An 18,378-nucleotide genomic window follows, 5' to 3' on the forward strand; every position below is an offset into this window, starting at 1 on the left:
AATACAGTTGCACATCAAATGTATGAACTTATCTTTTTGAAATATATTGGGTACATTCTGCAACGTAAAGGTTTTTAAGGTATTATTCTGCAATCATAGATTTCTATAGAACTATGTATGTTACATATACAGTACAGTACATAAAACTAAGTAATGACATGAATGTATTATACACAGTAGCAGTAGAAAGGGATAATAGAGCCATTTGAATGTACAGAATACAATAGTGCCACATCCTATATATAAAACCTATTGTAATTGATAGTATCTTATGAGGTAGAAGAGTGAAGTGCAACCTCTGGGGAAGTGACAACAGTCTTCTGGGTGAAGCCCTCAACAGATATACTGTTTACAGGGTCCAGTCCTCCCTCCTGGGGGGCCGGTGGCAGAGTTAACCCCACCAGGAGAGGGCAGAGGAGAGAGTGCAGAACAGATATTAGAGCCCTAACCCTGTTACCCATGTACTGTACTATGTTAACTAGGAAAAGAGGCAGCTCATTTGTGTTGCCTTTCCATAGTACTATTGGTGTTTACATGCAATAGGTTAAAGGAAATGCAAGTCAAGAAGAGAGAATAGTTGGGAGAGTCACAAGTATACCAGTCCTCGTTACCTGCATTGTGTGGTTGCCAACTACATAACCAAATAAGGGTCCATTTGCAATGCAAATAACATTTGCAACAACATCAAAGCATTGATTTTCTGAATATCTTTGGTAAGTATTACCCTCTAGGATTCTGAGACAAACTTTGTCAGCATTCTGTCCAAAGGATTACATTTTTTCCTCAGATTCGGGACCAAAATATATTGAGCTTTTTGCCCTGAAGGGTGTCTGACATCCCACAACTATAATCAGATTGTTTTCAGACAGCAGATGAGAAATTGTCAGTAGAAAACATAGATAGCTCTTGTCATGGAAGTCCTATCTTGAGAGCCCAATCTAGGTACAGTATTGTGAACAATCACAAAGAGAGTGATAAAAGATGCAGGAGACAGGGTGTCTTGACACAAAGAGAGCATCTCACTACCAGGCAATCAAGATGACAGCACAGTGACATCACATAAGATTGTTCTGAGTACCTCGCATTCCATAAAGCTAATCAAACATCTACTGCTGTCTGCTATTCATGTTGCATTCAAGTTCCTTTCTTCTAGTGTTTGGAAACCTGACATATGACTGCAGTTCGATTGTTAGTATACTTAAGTGTACAGCCAGGCACTTTACAACAAGTTCCATTTTCTTCTATGTTCTTTATTATGAAGCTTTCTCTTCAGAAAAGAGATGCATCATTCAACTCTCTGACAGTTCTAACAGTATAGGCACACACGGATTCTAACCTCAACAGCTATTGTTCTAGATCCAATTATTGTTTTAATATAATAGATCTTCAAGTTTGAATAACTTGGAACAGCAAAAGTCATACCTCTTTTACAAAGAATGGACCAAAGGATGTTCTGCTACCTTAATCTCCAGGCACTCTTAGCACCAGTGATAAGTAAACCTATTCGAGTGCTAAGAAATGTGAGCATAAATAACGGAATATTAACAACAGGCAGTGTTGCATTATCAGCCTCAAGTCACATAGAGAGTAGGACCATTAGTAATAGAGTAGAGGCTATGGATCTCTCCAAAGGACCACCCCCGGTCCTCCCACCCCCGGTCGTCCCACCCTCACCCCCCACTCACAGCCTTCTTCTCTGGGGTGCCGCCTGGGGAGGACCCTGACAGACGCTTCTCACGGTTCATCAACTTGGGCTCCCTCAGCGCTCTCTTCAGCTCATTGATGCTGGCCTGGTGCTTCAGCAACATATCCTCAGGCTTATCCAAAAACTACGGAGACACAAAATGGATATAGGCAGAAAGAAAGAAAAAGATGGGAGCCGGAACCCAAATCTATTAGAAATACATTGATATATAAATTACAACCACAGTAATCAAATTGACACATTAAATTCAATTTAATTACAATTTGCTGTGCATTAGTGACCGAAACATGATTTTAAATGATGCATCACACACTGCCAACTAAGTTCCACAGAAACACCAAAAGACACAAACATAATGCCTTGGTTTCACTAATGTCACTTAATGATGAGGTTTCACTAATGTCGCCTAATGATGAGGTTTCACCACATGGATCAAGTACTTCAGCAGCAGGGATTGCATTCTTTTTGCAATGGTCTATCTAGGAATAAATATGGCTCGGACCTTATAAAAAACGGTGAAATGTGAAATTAAAGTGTCTGCATACATTGTTCATTGAGATGACACCAATAAAAACAACTCAGTTTTACCATGTAGCGTATAGTGTATCTACTGTCTAAAGTCAATGATGCATTTAATCAAATGAGGCCTGAACAGTGGTAAAAAAATACAAAATACAAAAGGAACACTTAGATTCCATAAATAAGTGTAGTAAAACATTATCAACTTCAAGCCAACTTCATTTATTTAAATGACAAATGTATGTTCAATAAGGACTAAGAAGTGTATTTTTCTCTCATGAAAAACTCAATCACATAGAGTTCCTTTACTTTGATATTATGTAACATACTGTATTGTATAACAGATTCTGTTGCAATGAAAATAATCATGGTTAGATACTTTTAGCTCCTTATCTAACTCTGAGTGTTATAACTGGACACTGGATAGGAGCAGAATCACTTCCTGCCTGGGTTGATGTCTGGGGCTTCCTACTTCTCAGCAGGGCCATAGAGAGACACAAACAGAGAAGCTGGCCACTAAGCATAGTGATTGAACACAGTGAGCTGGGCTGTACCTCCTGTTTGTGCCGAGGGGTGGTCTCCTGGTCCAACTGAGGGGGCTTAGTTAGGGCATGGCACAGGTGACAGCATGGGGACAGGGGGGTGTGTTGGAGGGGGGGGGGGGATGCAGAGACAGAGAGGGAGGCCGGAGCCGTTAAGTCAGGGAGGAAGGCTCGCAGGCAGGAAGGCACAACAATGGACGGATGGACATACAAACCCATAGACAGACAAACAGACAAACCCATAGACAGACAAACAGACAAACCCATAGACAGACAAACAGACAAACCCAAAAGACAGACAAACAGACAAACCCATAGACAGACAAACAGACAAACCCAAAGACTGACAGCCAAGTCCACAGACTGACATGAAGGCAGACATACATAAATAAAGATGGCCCAACAGGCTTCCAAGGAACTACAACTTTCATTGTATTAACCGCATTTCCATCACATTTTGCAACTTGATACCATACTATGGGTGAAACACAACAACATGGTTCAGAGGACCATATAGTACTGTACCACACATGTCCTCATGTTTGCTAGCTCTACTATTACAGATGCAACTACTGAGGGTGACACAAATCCAGTCTGGAACGACAGACCTACAGACAGACAGACAGACAGACAGACAGACAGACAGGCAGACAGGCAGACAGAAGAGAGGGTACCACGCAAACGAAATACCTCCTGTTTACTCTCAAGATGTGACTCAGCATCCTCCTTTAGCCAGCAAGAGTTAAAGAGAGAGAGCACGTTAGTGACAGGCAGGGGGAGCCAGAATGAACTGCAGAGGTGGGAGGATCACCACCATGAGAGAGAAGAGGAAAACATTCAACATAGCAGTTAGCAGGGACAGCGAGTGTGCACTAGTAAGCATAAGCTGCTAAGTAGTACAGTTAGTGTGACAAATCCTCGAGTCCCCACTGCAATAAATGACTGCAGAAAATGCGACTAATGTACATGCCTGACCAAGCTTTCATTGAACAGTTAAGGGTCAGTACTGTTTTGGACACTGTGTTGGGCTCTGTCATTATGCCGACTGTAGGGGTACACATTCATCACTACAGTAAACACGTAAATTGTGGATCTGGAGAACGGATGGCAGAAGTCAGACCAGACTCAAAGCCAACATTCAAACAGTGATGATTTAGTTCCATCATCTACATGACTGTACCTTCATTTCCCTCTTTCTGCTGGGAGTGGTCACCTCTTCCTGGTCCTCCACGTCTTCCTCCTTCTGGTCCAGGTCGTGTTCATCCTCCTGGTCCTGGTCCTGGTCCTGGTCCAGACTGGGTTCCAGCTCAGTGTCCTGCTCATCCCCAGAGGGGCTGTGTTCGTGGGGCTGTCCACTGACACTGCGCTGAAACAGCTTGTCTTGGTTCCCACACATTGCCGAGACCGGTCGGGAGAACTCTGCTGAGGACATGGAGGATGGTTGAAAAACCAGAGCAGGGTCAGGGTTAGAACACCACAGACACGGTTCACAGACGTCGACAGAGGTGAGAGAGAACGGGTTCAGAACACGCTGCTTACCGCCGTCCAAGCTGCGAGATAGCAAGTACCTCTTGCTGGCGGAGCGTTCAAAGTGAGGGGCAGGCCGGTCTATGAGGGCGCTGGCCTGCCGGGTTTGGGCCTGGGTCCTCCCACTGTAACGGAACTTAGAGCCCATCACCAGGAACCCCTTGGGGGGAGGCTCCGGGGACACCAGCCTGAGGGTCACACAGACCAAGCCCAAAGACTTACACCTTGAAAATGAAAGGTATATATATATCCACAATATCATGTCAACATGTTTCCCACAGTTATGTTGGGGTGAATCCCTTCCAAAGCCCCAAGGCAAATCACGCAATGAAGCAGAGAAGAGAAACAAGTTAATACACGAGGGCTAAGAGACAAAACTGTGAAGACAAAAAACAGCCTGAGTCATGGTGTAGATGTGAACCTAGATGAGGCAAATGCCTTGGCTGTGATAAAAGCTGTGGTGTAATCACACCTAAGCTCTTTCTACAAGATATCCTGCAGTTCTGATGCCCAGCGATGCCTAAGCACAGCGAGGTGTGGAGAGAAGTTTGGGAAACTGATCAAATCCAAGGGTGCACAAGACCATGACCTAGTAGGCCATCTTGCACAGGTGCTTCATAAACAGGTGAGACCACACCCCTCTCCTGGGAAAGCAGATGAAAGCTTACCTGAAGAAGGTGTGGTGCTCAATGCAGACTTTCCACAGTCTCTTGGCGGCTCGGTGGTTGGGGAGCTTGAAACCAATGGTGCTTTCAAACTGTTCATACTGGGTTTAACGAGGGGAGTGAGAAAAGGAGAAGAGAGAGATGTTAGGAGGAAGAAGTGGCAGGTGTTTATGTGTATTCTCCTAGTGAATGGTTGAAGTCTCGCACAGACGCACTTAATGAACAGAAACAAGACCAGCAGGACACTGACACAATGTGTTCTGCATGATACTGTCAGCAGTGTGACAATGGGACAGAAGCGTAGGTCCCTATGCTCGTCAATGTAAAGGAATCATGATAAGGAATGACACTTTGTCATGCATACTGACCGACTATCTGACCTACCGAGTTAGGGTTCAACGGCATTGGGAATCAGCATGAGGGTGGCGTTCATGGCTCTATATTTATACTCCCAACCCCTTATTCTGGTTAGTTCTGCAGCTGCATTGAGCAAATAAAGGCTCTCTTTATCCGTGTCTTTCAGAGGCTCACAGTGGGCCTTGACTGGGGCCTGGCCAGACAGCCTGTCAAACTGGCACTCAGCATGGTGGAGAAGTTGCTGTGCAGCAGCACTAACCCAGACAGACTGCATCCACTTCCACCCTGAGGGAGGAACTCATGAGATTTTCCAACTCCAGTGTCTGGTCCATCGGATTGACTGATCGTCACTTTTCTCACATTATAGGCTGCACCGCTACATTCCAACCATGAAAGAAATGGCTGCAGGGCTGAGAAAATATTGGGGCTCATTCTGTTATTCCTCTCTGAGTTTAACTGTGTTTTTGTCTTGCATTGATTGGACAATGATTATAAAAGGACCAAAAAATGAAAAGAAATGAGAGAATTCTTTTTTTATCAGGACATAAATGAGGGCATTCCAGTACCTCTCCAGGACGGATCTTGATGTAGAAGTTGCTCCTCTTGTAGGATATCTTGAGGATCTTGGGCCAGGCGAAGCGATTGATCCTCAGACGGTCCCTGTAGATCAGCAGTCCATTGGCACAAACACCCAGCATGATATCTATCCCTTCTGAATCCTAGAGAAGACAGGACGTGAAGAGACCACATGAGCATGATAAGAGAATACGTTCGTAGGGGACAAAAATGAACACGATAATAATCTGTTCTAGAGTTGACCTTGGCATGATGGAGGTCTACTCCATACATGGACAGCTTCTTTGCATTCTCCAGGAAGTTGATTTCTGCCTCAGCTGGAGTCATACCCCTGAAACAAAGTCCAAAGAATAACCACCAAGACCACCACACATGTTTCGACAGTGCACAACCACATAGAATGTGCTCAATTGTTTTTAGTAATAAGCCTGGTGTTTTTTCCATGTTACCACTTCCACCCACCACAACACTAAATCTCAATGACATCATGCCAACCGCCAGTGCCAGTCTAAAGCAGGGAGTGGACCCTGAGACTGGGGATGTGGCGACATATTGGCGAGGCACTGTGTGGAGACAGAAATGACAGATGCTGGGGAAATGTGGTGTAATTTATCAACATATGTGTGGTGGGCCATTTGACACTATGTGAGTAACAGCTTACCAGGAGGATCCAATGGCTCCGCGCGAGAACACAGCGTTGTACAGTATATATGGCACAACAAGACACTGAACGCAAACACGTGGAGTGTATGTACTTGTAGGTGCGGTGCAGCTCCATCACTCTCTCCTCCAGCTCGCGAGTCTGGTTGGGGGCGAAGCGGAAGTCGTTGACGTAGTCGGTGCCATGGTCATCGTGGTCGTAGTCTCCCAGCTCGGCCTGGACGGCGTAGGAGCCCAGGAGGGCGTGGGTGACGAAGGAGCAGGGCAGGCGACCTGATAGCATGTCATCCCTTAGTTGCAGACACAGGTAATACCTGCCAGGGGACAAACAAGAAGGTGGGCGTTAGACAGAACTGGCCGAGTCTGTAGGCAAGCTCCAACAGGAGGGACAAGCCATCGAAGTCTGTGGAATTCCCAATCCTTTAAGGGGGGTTTACTACTGCTTTCAAACAAAGTGCACATTTGCGCCCATCCCATTCCTTACCTGGTAATGTCCTCTGTAAGCTGGGAGGGGTCTGGGGGGTAGAATTTGACAGCAAAGACAAAGTTCCAGGGAGCAGCTGAGGACAGATATGAACAAAATTGTGATGAGTAACTGCTGCTTAAGAATGAAGACCTGTACGGTGAACTACATACAGTATTCATGTGTCTCAATAGGAGCCTAAACCAGCCCACATAATAATACATTTGAGATATATTCAAACAAAACTAGGAATATTTTAGGTATTTTGTATTTTATAAATTTTCTATTTGGTTTATATTGTACATTCTTTGTATTTATTCGTCTTGCCTGCTGCAACACCGCAATTTCCCATTGGGAATCAATAAAGTACTCACCACTAACTGCTAACTATATATTTCTATGCTCTATAGAATTCATGTAAATGACTATGTGACATTTGAGAGCAGCTGGCGTGCACGTGCTGCGTGACTGAGCAGATACTCACTGCGCATCTGCTTCTTGATCTCCTTGGATGGATCCAGCCAGTTCTGAAACACAGGAAGAAGGAGTCACAAGGGGGCTGCAGGAGAAAGGGCAACTGCACATTCTGTTGCCACACTCTGGTCCACTCCCTGGCTATAATTGCAGACGAGGTTGTTGATGAAAGCCTCCCCATATGTTTAAATGAAAGGAAGTACGCCTTCCCCCACTGTGCTGTTCTACAGAGGGAGGGGAGGGTTTATTCCAACATCTGTTTGACTATTGTGATACTAAATTGCCACTGGGCCGCTTATTTCATCAGATCTTTTCAGGCATCATCAGTGTAATGATGCAAATCACCACACGAAGCGCTGTTTCTGGAACAAAATATACCCCGACACATAATCTCACACGAGTAAAGCGACAACGTTCAGCGCCAACCAGCTCCTCCTTGCAAACTCAAGACGGGTGATTTAAGCATGAGTGTGTCTACTGCATGGTAAATGCTGCCATGCTATGCAGAATGTTGCAGAAAGCTGATAGTAAGCTTTCCACGGCTGAATGGCACTTGCCAACTGCTTATTAGTGCTGAGAGTATTTTTGGCAGACAGTATCACATCTGCCAGAGGGAGGTCAGAAGCGTGAACGTTTAAAACTGCACAGCAGACTGCAACACTGTGGCCATCCTTGACAAACTGCGAGGGGTCCTGCCAAGTTGTTATACACATTTCAGAAAGAAACACACACACACACACACACATACCCGCACACACACATACACAAGGGGTGCTCTTAATTAGTTTGTTCGACACCTTAATGGGCTCCGAGCATTTATTATCATTCTGAATTTATCTGACTTCTGCCCGGGCCAAAGAGCACTCAATTACTAAAGCGTTTTGTGTTCTTTGTCTCCTCTCTATAGAGCTCCAGCAGGATTCCCGTTGTTCACTGTTCACTGCTCAGCTCAGGAGTACTGCAGTCATAGTTCACAAAGCAATCATACACACATTAGACGTTCTCACCGAATGGTGGGAGGATTATAACCTCACAGAGCAGAAAATAGGAGGGTCTGAAAGCACATTTCACATCTTGTTTGGCTTTGAGTCAGCGAGGACCCCTGACCCAAAGCTCCAGCTGCCCTGAGATAACTCTCAGGGCAGCCTTCCAGCTCTCAGGTGGATACATGTTCTCTATAAGAGATAAGCATTCAGTTTGTATCCAATTTACCTTTTTGTCCCCCTAGAGCCGAGGCTCTGTTTTGTTCAAGACCCAACATGCCATGGTCTGGACACACACAAGTCTGGACACACACAAGTGGCATATACTGTAGTGACTGGAGACAGTCCTTATGTTGTGTGTGCGGTGGGTGGATTTCTCCTCATGTTCAGCATGTTACCAGACACCTGCCCCAGGGGAAGGCGCAACAGGGTGAACCCACTCTGCCCACAACACAGGATGTCCTTTAACAGCCTGACAGTTAGGAATATTCAGAGGATTCTTAGAGCCAAACCTTAACCTGTGACACAAAAGCCATAATTACAATTACTGTATAATTAGCTTATCCTGCCTGGAAAATGTCAATTTTTTTCTTTTGTTTGCCTCAGCTTAGTTTGTTTTCATTTTGTTCACATTTGATAGATGAAACTCTGCACATTCTTCTGAAAACAGTATTTCACATGACGGCAAGTCAGAGGTGATATATCCACTGACCTTTTGACTGTCTGCATCACTGAATGTCAGGCCATAGTAGTCTTTCTCAAGCAGGTTGAGATGTTCAAACACCATGTCCATCAGCACCTGTCCTTTGGTGTGCTTCTGCAAAGACAAAAATAGCGCAAAAATATAAAAAAGGTGTCATTACTAGTTGAAGTAAATAAATAAAGCAACAGAGGTATTCATCCAGTACATTTTGGAACCTTGTTTAGCTGTAATGAGTGTTGAGATTTCAACCATGCTGTATATGTTAGCATTGGCAAACAGCAAGACAGCTTCTGGTTTTGTTAACACAATGTAATAGTTGAGCACTTGAGTGCTGTATTATATTCATGGTGCTTAAAATAGTTGACAACAAGGATCTCAGAACAAAGCTGTCAACATGGCAAGCTAGCACTAGAACAAAAGCAACACATTCAAATCAGATAAGCAGATGCTGCTGCTGAGCTTCACTGTGGTATGTGTCTCCTTTTTTTATTTCTAAGACAGTGACAGGTAATATCCTGTCCCAATAAGCCAACCATTATTCTACCCAAAAGACCAGTTGATATAGCACATGTCATAGAACTACACAAACACTCATATACACACACATTTTAGTGCACTTTTCCCTGGGGGTTTTACCAGAGCACTGTGTGTGGCTCTGTGGGTTGTGAGCATCTGGGCGACTTGAACGGCTGCCTTCCGCAGTCACGTTTTGGCAATGACAGTTAAACACAGCAAGCTGTTGCCAGGGAAACAAGATGCAGTTTGCTTCTTTCCCCTATCTCACTCCTCAATATTTCAAGGCCAGGGCGTAAAGATGAGTCCTCTTAAGTCTGCTTTTGCCTCGGTGTGTGTGAATTGTGGGTAACGCATGAAAAGCTCTGAAGAGTATTGACTCTTCGGGTGACCAGTAGTGTTATCCACTACAGGTCACCACAGCAATGTAGTGGGTGGTGGATGTACAGGGGAGGGTGGCTGTATGTTATTGGAGAGCTGGTAGAAATACGTGGGCACATTAGTCAGACAGAGAAGTCTTTCTCCATGGACACACCCTTGATTCAAAGCAATTAATTTAACTCCACTCTCCAAGCCCAAGCAAATCCCCGTCATTGTTCTCCAGAACAAAACCGAATTGCACAGTAATTTCGCGTACTTCCTAGCTCATCACCAAAAGGATGTTGCTAGTGCACACCCCAGCACAGTCTGGCTTCTCCATGCGTGGGCTGGTGGTGCAATGCCCCAGTGGGCAGAGAGGCTCCCGGAGGTGTGCAGGGGGGCCCAGTGCCCAGAGAGGCCAAGCAGCCATGACGAGATGGGCTAATAAACCCCTGAATGTTGCAGCTCTTCCCGTGAAAGTTGTCACAAAGTGGTGCCTGCCTTTGCTCAGTGCTATTATTATTAACCCCTGAAGCGTGTAGGAGGGTTGATAGGGCAGGCCTGACATTCCAACTCAGCAATTAGGCACAGGAAGGAGCACGCCTTTCTAGGAATGAGGTGAGAGACTTCTGATAATGCTGTACAGCAGCTGGCTATGTAAACAGGGTGTGTAGAGAGTGATTCAATAGTACATCTTGAAGCAGACTGCTATATTAAGAGATTCAAGGAGGGGTACAAGTCAAAGGCATGGATCATCATACAGTGAAGGTGTGTTTTCCATTGATATCTCAAAGACTACCCACACAAGGTGACGCCTGCATCACACTCACACACAATCACACTACCGTATGTTTGTAAAGGGTTACACCCATTACCATAAGTAAGGGGCTGCTGTCATTAACACCCAACCAATAACACTATCCTAGTTTCTCCTTGGTTGCACCTGAACAGCAACATTTAATGACTATGGATTTCCCATCATTCTTTCCCAGGTTGTTATGCAAGGGTGGATTTCATCCGACCTGTCTTTTCTACTCTGCCATGTTTGTATCAAGGAGAGGGATGTGGGGGAGGAGGTGCAGAGAGAGGGCAGGGTGCCATACGGCTCCCTGGCCACTAACAGCCTGATGCCATATGCCCCTGCCAAAACAGACGCATGATGGTTCAACACAGAGACATGCCATGCCGATTGAACAGCTTCTCTTTGCCCAAAAATTCATTTTAATTTCACTGACAAGCTGAGGGGAATAACTGTAACATAACTCTTGCAATGGGACAATATTCTCTCGATGTCATGCCAAGGGGGGTAGGCAAGGAACAGGAGAGGGTCGGCACTGTTCAACTCTGATACTGTGGTTGCCATTATTGGCTAGTTACATGCTCTACTGGTCCAGCAGAAACACATATTTGCTGAACATATGACCACTCACTTCTCCTATCACAACACCCTTTCACTGTCAACATATTGTATGTCTTCATACAAATGCTCCCAAACAGCATGTAAAAAAAGAATGCACCAACTGTAACGTGCAGCATAGTCAATTGAAACAATGGGAATAATTGTGGAGGATGAGGAATCCTCGTACTGCACATGTGCTAACATGCTCCGCTACTCCTCTACAGGCCTGTTATGTGGGTGTGTTCACTAGAATGTGCAACCTTGATTCGGCCTTGCCCAAGCTCCCTGCGTGAATCTCTCCCTCTGTCATCCTCTGTGTGACTGCCTTATCTGTTCTCTGCAGCTAACACAACACGAACACCTCGTCGTGAAACTACTTGCATCTGCTGCAAGGCGAACGACAACAAAGAAAATACATTTGTAGGAATGTCATATTGGGCAGTGATCAATATCATTTCTTGTTAAATTCAAAGCAGAACAGGTCCATGTGATCCTGTGAATGAAAAGTATCGTACTATATTGGAGATCATAGTCATCCTCAGATGCTTACCTCAATTGCTGCCTCGTATTCGGTGGTATCAAGAAGGGTGACCTTGAATGGGGCAGTCTTTGGCCGCTTGGAGGACTTCTGTGGTGATTTGGGCATCTTGCTGGGGGTGGTTTTCTCTGACAGATCATCTGTGTCCCTGTAGTCATCGAGGGGTTTGGAGTCTTGATCCTAAGGGCAAAGGATCAAACAATCACGGCTCAAACTTCAGCAAACCATATTATCTTGTAGACATTACAAAATGTTTGTATATGTATCAAATGGAGGGTGATAGCATGAAGGGCATAAATGTTTTGTGGTGTTCAGCATGATAAAAGGTTGCAGAAATACTACGGAAGATGATGGTTCCATCCCAATATTCATACTACAATCATATTTAGTATGCCAGGAAAATATTTAAGATGTCCCAATACATACTGAGTCAATGTAAATGTTTACTTTTTGCAGTATGCAAGCCAGCATGCTATTCTGGTTATTCTGAAAAAATGTCTTACATGTTTGGCCATCTTGCCATCCGAGGCAGAGTCCTGCATGACTGCTACTGCCCCCCTCAGGTGGGAGGACTCTTCTACAGCCTTCTGTACCAGACTCAGCGCCCAGCTCTGCAGCCAAAGCAACTCAGCTCAAACCTGAGGGGGGAAAAGAAAAACACAGAACTTGTAAAACCTTACTTACTGGCATGGTAGTGGTATGTGTTGTGTTGTTTGCACAATTGCAATTGTGCAAAAAAAAACAAGGAAGCAGTCGTGGAAGAAAGTTCTGTCCATCTCCACTAGAACAGTGTGACTACCAATCTAGGTTCTGGGCTTATAAGTATTAGACAGCCAGCTGATTGGAGTGAGAGTTTATCAAACACCTCGACATAAATATGACCAGTTCAGACACATGCGTAAAAGTAAAGTCTCATTGAAGGTCAGAGGATGGTGTTCATCGTGAATTGACAAATACAAAGATAACATACAGCCAATTGAGGTTTGGTATAGGCAGGCAGAGACAGAGACACTCACAGTAAGAATACAATATGTGAATGAATGAATAGCTTAGAATTCATTACCAGACAATAAGGCACTAGCTGATCAACTGATTGTGATTAACAGAAGCACATCTAATTTCTTCAACAAGGTCATTGAATGATCCTTATACAGCTACTCAACTTCCATGCCACCGAATAAGGAAAATAAATCGTCAGAAAACACATTCTGTGGTCAACTTGTTTTAGTGACCACTCAGCATTACTGAAAGCACTTTTTCATCAAAGACATCCATGTCAATAAAGAAAATCCCTTGACAAGTATTTAATTTCGACAATCTCTGTCGCTAAGACTATAATCACAGAAAATGCAAGTTAATTAATTTTACCCTAGGCAAGATAGTGGGTCTGAAAATGATGAATATGCATATGTAGTGATGGAGTACCAGTATTTGCCTAGTTATTACTCAAAATGAGTCCTATTAGTATATTAGTACGGTCTGCAATCAGTAGGGCCAAAGCTGGTGGTGTGAACAAAACAGCTACGGTGTGGGAGGATGTGTAAGCCCATCCATGTAGGGGAGGGGCTCTAAGGCTAGTTTAGAGGCCGTCAGGCTAGGTCATCTTACAGTTGTTTGGTCATCCATTGACATGCCACTGTTGTTCTCCGTACAAGGGGGAAATGACTGGAAATGGACTCTCAAATGGCATTCCCCTCAACGCAGTCCGATCCGGTCAGCCCTCCCTCCATAGAAGACACCAGTACAGAGCATCAAATGCAGTGTCTTGGAAGCTTGTAATCCAATCCTCCGTCTGACCCTGAAGCTCCCTCTGCCCTCGCGACACAAATCATATCACCCTAATGCAGGGAGAGAGAGGAGGGGCGCTCCTCTGGGGGTCTGGGTCTCTGGGAGGGGAGGGGAGGGGAGGGGGAAGGGGGACTCAGCCACCCTGAGAGGGGCTGACACCTAGTGTGCGACTATGCATGAAGAGAGCCCTCCGTCCTCCTCCGTGCCGTCACACACTCGGCTGTCTCATTACTTAAAATCACACAGAATTAACCAAATTAATTTCTCTCCTCCGGGACAAAAAGAGCAGGGGGGGAGCAGCGTGTCAGCTGCTGTGGGCCTCATCTTCCCTGGATGTCTGTTCCAGCTGAGCCCTGGGCTGTATGGTGCTAAATCAATTTTCCGTCAGCGGCTGAATCAAGTCAATGACCGCCAGGCATACCCTCCTATTGTGCAGCGGTCTCCCACGAGTCTAAGTAAGGAGACCCGTGTACCTCTCTCCTATCCTCTCTGTCTCTTCGACAGCCTCTGTCTCACTTGAGGCATCTCTCAATGACCCGGTGTCGTTCATGTTTGTACACCTCTTTAATCTGTGTGATTGAAAGACCCAGCAAGTGAGCCTCTGTGGTGCTGTGGTGATACACGGTAGTCATTGGCAGCATCAGCTGAGATGACAACCATATGAGTGTGCCTGTAATAGCTATGGGGTGGATCATGTTCCTCTGCCAGCAATGACACCGGTTTGAAAACATTGTCCAGGCAAACTTGACCCTTGCTTGAAGATCAAACAGCCAATCGTTCTGTTTCACACCCAATCAGTTCCGCTGAGTAAATAATTACTCACATCTTTCATAACTTTCACTTTCTCCTGGATCGATAGAAGAGCACGTATTGGCTGTGAATGATTTAGCTATGCATGATTTAAAGTGCTATGTAAGTCAATATTGCACAGTACTGCTCTGATTAGAGTGGGATGTTTAATACACAGACAAGCACACACTCCCCATTTCCCCTTTCCCCCCTCTCTCTCTCTCTTTCTCTGTCACTCTCTCGCTCAAACACTCACCCATACCTTAGGTCTAATTGGGACCCCTATCCTGAGATCTTTTATGGATTCCGATTAATTACGAAATTAGTATGGGCTAATGTCACAGGAATAAGATCAACCCTCAGGAACACATTCAAATTCCAGTCACACACCATTACCTATAACAGCCCCCCTCCATCGACACACAGTCATCACCTCTACAGAGGAGAAAGTACCTTACAGCTGCAAGCCGTCTAACACCGGTATTTATAAGCAGACCTGCTAAGATGTTTCTATCACAACACACTGTGCTCTATTGATCAAATGCTTTATGGTTTGGTCCAGCATAGCACAAGTAGAACAAAGAAAAGAAGCCCTGTAATGACATTTTGGAACACCTCCTTTTTAGTGTACCACTGTCCATTACTTGCCTTTCCCTTTCTTTCTCATCGTTCTGGTCACAAAGAAGTGGCTTTAATCTAAGAGTAGAGAGAGGAGGGAGAAAGAGAGAGAGAGAGAGAGAGAGAGAGAGAGAGAGAGAGAGAGAGAGAGAGAGAGAGAGAGAGAGAGAGAGAGAGAGAGAGAGAGAGAGAGAGAGAGAGAGCGCGTAAGAGTACTGGCTCAGCGCGGAGATTCAGTTGCTATGGTAACTGTTCTGAACCCATTTCTTTCCCCTCCTCCGGAGCGGCACATGTGACAGCGGGCTGAAGGAGAAAGGAAGAGAGAGGGAGGAAGAAAGAAAGATGGCAGGCCACAACAAGAGGCGAGGATGGGGGGATCAAGCCAGAGAAAGATCAGAAATTGTTAAAGGGGGGGGGGGGGGGGGGGGGGGGGGGCTGCTTTAAGGGCTACGAAGGGAAGGGGGGGATTACGACACAAGGAATGCCAAGCATTACAAGGACCACACAGCTCTCCTGACCAGTCAGAGCACATGCCCCAGTCCAAGCTGCTTTGTCTGGACAACAGAGTGGGATCCGGGCCCAGCCACGGACATCCCTGTGCCAGCCGCAGGGGGCCGTTCACTGGCTCTGATAACCTTCTCCTCCCTTTGATGTCTGTCTTGACTACCTGTGGGACCTGCCAGTACACAGTCGTCTCTGACAGGGGGGTTTACTACAGCGGTGTCTGGCCAAGTCTCCACTCCAATCCCAAATCCATTCTGCTCATTGGTACTCAGGCTGTAATCCTCTTTGTCGGTGTTGCGTGCCTTTGCTGAGTGGGTAGTTCTGCAGAGTATGGCAAGTGGCTTGATTTCTGTCTTTAGGTGGGCTCTTGGGAAATAGGGAAACAAATTGTATGTCTAAACTATTGCTCCCACTTTACCATACAGCAATAGAGACATCTATTTTGCTTTGTGTAGACAGCCACTCAGGTGGCAGGGAAGTCCTTTACTGGAGAGCTTTCAGTTTTGCACAATGACACAATGTGTTTGTATAGGCGAGTATAGAGCAGTATGGTTGCACAGTCTGAAGATCTGGCTACAGGGCCTAAACGTCTGGTCCCATACGTGTCATGTGCCAGGTGTCGGTTATTGTTAAAGTCAGTTGAAAGTCAGACTACTGCCCTGCCTTACAATCTTTCACCTCACCTGCAGAATGCAGTGTGACTACAGTACATGAAGTGGAATGACATTTCAGACAACACGGCTTTTCTCAAAGGAAATGAGACCATTCATCTTCTAAAGGTCCTGTTGGAGCCGGTTTCTTCCACTCTGTCTCTGCTGCCCTGACCCACAGTGTCACTGTCAGGTCAAGCAGCCAGTCACCGGAAAAGAGGAAGAAGTTTCACGATGACATCTGCTATCACCACTGTCATTCACACACGCAACAAATCCATCCAGGGTTGTCATACACACTGACAATCTCAACATGATGCTGATGGAGCATTCAAGCTCTGCCTGAAGCACAATCCACATGCCTCAAAACACATACACAAGGTGCAGTGTGTTCTTGAGGAATCCTCCTTGGTCTCCCTTCCCCAAATATGCCCTAGGTCCTTTCCTAACACTTCCTTTGCTCAGTGTGAGCTGATGGATGCTGACAGAGAGGGCTTAGCCCCAGGCCGTGTGGCCTCCGGTGTCTACGGAGAGAAAAGGACTGCTACTTACGAGGAGTTTCACAGCTCCCACTCTCCACATTCCTGGATCCCTGCCTGGTACACCTGGACTGACCCAGGGAGGGAGAGAGAAGCGAGCCCGGGTATTCTCAGCCCTGCTGTCTCTGAACAGCCCCGGCCACAACAAGCACTCAGCTTTGTACCAGCCCATTTGTCCATTACTTCCTAAGAGGTTTTTTCTATTTCAAAGTATAGTGGAACAAATTACAAGGAAGCACACAGTTCTGGGATATTACCCTTCAGATGTATATACAGATTCCAGTCAGCAACAGCTTCTTTGAAAGTAATGGGAAAAACTGCTGGCATTTGCTCAACACTTTTATTACCGGGCTAATCTTCCATTAACGGAATGAGTTTCTCTTTTTCTACCTCATCCATTTTCTTCCAATAACACCGTCATAATTGCTCCTTGTTCCGAAATGTCTTTGCCTGTGCAACAATGTGTGAGGGGGCAGAATTTCTCAGATTTTTCATGTAAAATCGTATTCTTTAAAAAAATGCTTTTAAAACATTCTGATGTCTGATGTCATGTTCCTGTCACAAGCATGACAACATGAACCTCTCTCATCATAACCAAAAGCTTGGCCACATTCTTCAGAGGCCCTGTCCTCTTCTCAGCCTCCACAATGCACCAGTTAATAAGAGATTGTCAGGAAGGGTGCTCTTTCCAGAAAGCTTATGGTGGATTACATACCGCTATTATCAAGGAGCCGCAGAATCGGTTTCCGTGCCTCACCCTTTTAAAAACAGCACAATTACTCCTGTTGTACTCAACCGAGAGAACTGCTGATAAAGAAACACATTTACAGTAGGATGGGCTTGTTTAGTTTAGTTCTGCAAAGTACCTTAGCACAATGGTGCACCTGAAGAACTTAACAGTGCTATATAATGAGTCTATCCAAAGAAAAGAAAAATGGAAAGGCTGCTGAAAAAGCAATAGGCCAAATACAGATTATAAAGATGATGTTGTTTGGTTCTTTGACCCAGGCTGTAGCACTTAGACAAAGGGAGACTATTCACACACTTCAACCAACCATATTTCTCTCTACAACCAATAAATCAAGTGAAGAGTTAAATACAGCTTCACAAAAAGCTCCTCCCATCACCCTGTTGAGAGTTAACTGAAAAACAATATTTGCTTTGTCTTCAACGTGGTGAGTGTGGTTAGTTGACTATTCGGATTCAGTTTCCCTTTTGATGATAAGAATAGCTCTATTCACATGCTGAGAGACAGTGTTCCATTTGAGTCTTCCCTGTCCTGATGATTCATTTGCATTTCACAGTCTGGTAAGCATACAAAAAATATTTATTTTTTCATTCAGGGGACGTAGCCATTTTGTCATTGCACACAACGAGGGTGTGATGGTCCTTCATAACGTCACTGAGAGACTGGTGACTGCCAGAGACCATTCCTCTACTGTCCAGGAAGGTCATCGCACCTTATGCTTCCCTGTATGTATTTATGCTAATCACTGGACATAAATA

At 45.2% G+C, this 18,378-nt stretch overlaps 1 protein-coding gene across 6 annotated transcripts in view; it reads right to left on the reverse strand.

Moving 5' to 3' along the window:
• LOC136944341 (band 4.1-like protein 3) overlaps window positions 1-18,378 on the reverse strand; it is a 42,989-nt gene that overhangs the window by 8,559 nt on the left and 16,052 nt on the right. For 4 of the 6 annotated variants that reach the window (XM_067238191.1, XM_067238432.1, XM_067238112.1 and 1 more), the window contains exons 2-13: window positions 12,488-12,622; window positions 11,997-12,164; window positions 9,184-9,288; window positions 7,499-7,541; window positions 7,036-7,111; window positions 6,647-6,865; window positions 6,135-6,222; window positions 5,882-6,034; window positions 4,962-5,059; window positions 4,306-4,517; window positions 3,947-4,188; window positions 1,686-1,829 (exon numbers count right to left, since the gene is read on the reverse strand). In XM_067238191.1, coding sequence (XP_067094292.1) covers window positions 1,686-1,829; window positions 3,947-4,188; window positions 4,306-4,517; window positions 4,962-5,059; window positions 5,882-6,034; window positions 6,135-6,222; window positions 6,647-6,865; window positions 7,036-7,111; window positions 7,499-7,541; window positions 9,184-9,288; window positions 11,997-12,164; window positions 12,488-12,526 — 1,587 coding nt within the window. In that variant the 5' untranslated portion in view covers window positions 12,527-12,622. The remainder of the gene's footprint in view (window positions 1-1,685; window positions 1,830-3,946; window positions 4,189-4,305; window positions 4,518-4,961; window positions 5,060-5,881; window positions 6,035-6,134; window positions 6,223-6,646; window positions 6,866-7,035; window positions 7,112-7,498; window positions 7,542-9,183; window positions 9,289-11,996; window positions 12,165-12,487; window positions 12,623-18,378) is intronic. The other 2 variants (XM_067238353.1, XM_067238273.1) reach the window with 2 other exon arrangements.

Source organism: Osmerus mordax, chromosome 1 (genome assembly GCF_038355195.1).
Source record: "Osmerus mordax isolate fOsmMor3 chromosome 1, fOsmMor3.pri, whole genome shotgun sequence".
NCBI classification, from domain to species: domain Eukaryota; kingdom Metazoa; phylum Chordata; class Actinopteri; order Osmeriformes; family Osmeridae; genus Osmerus; species Osmerus mordax.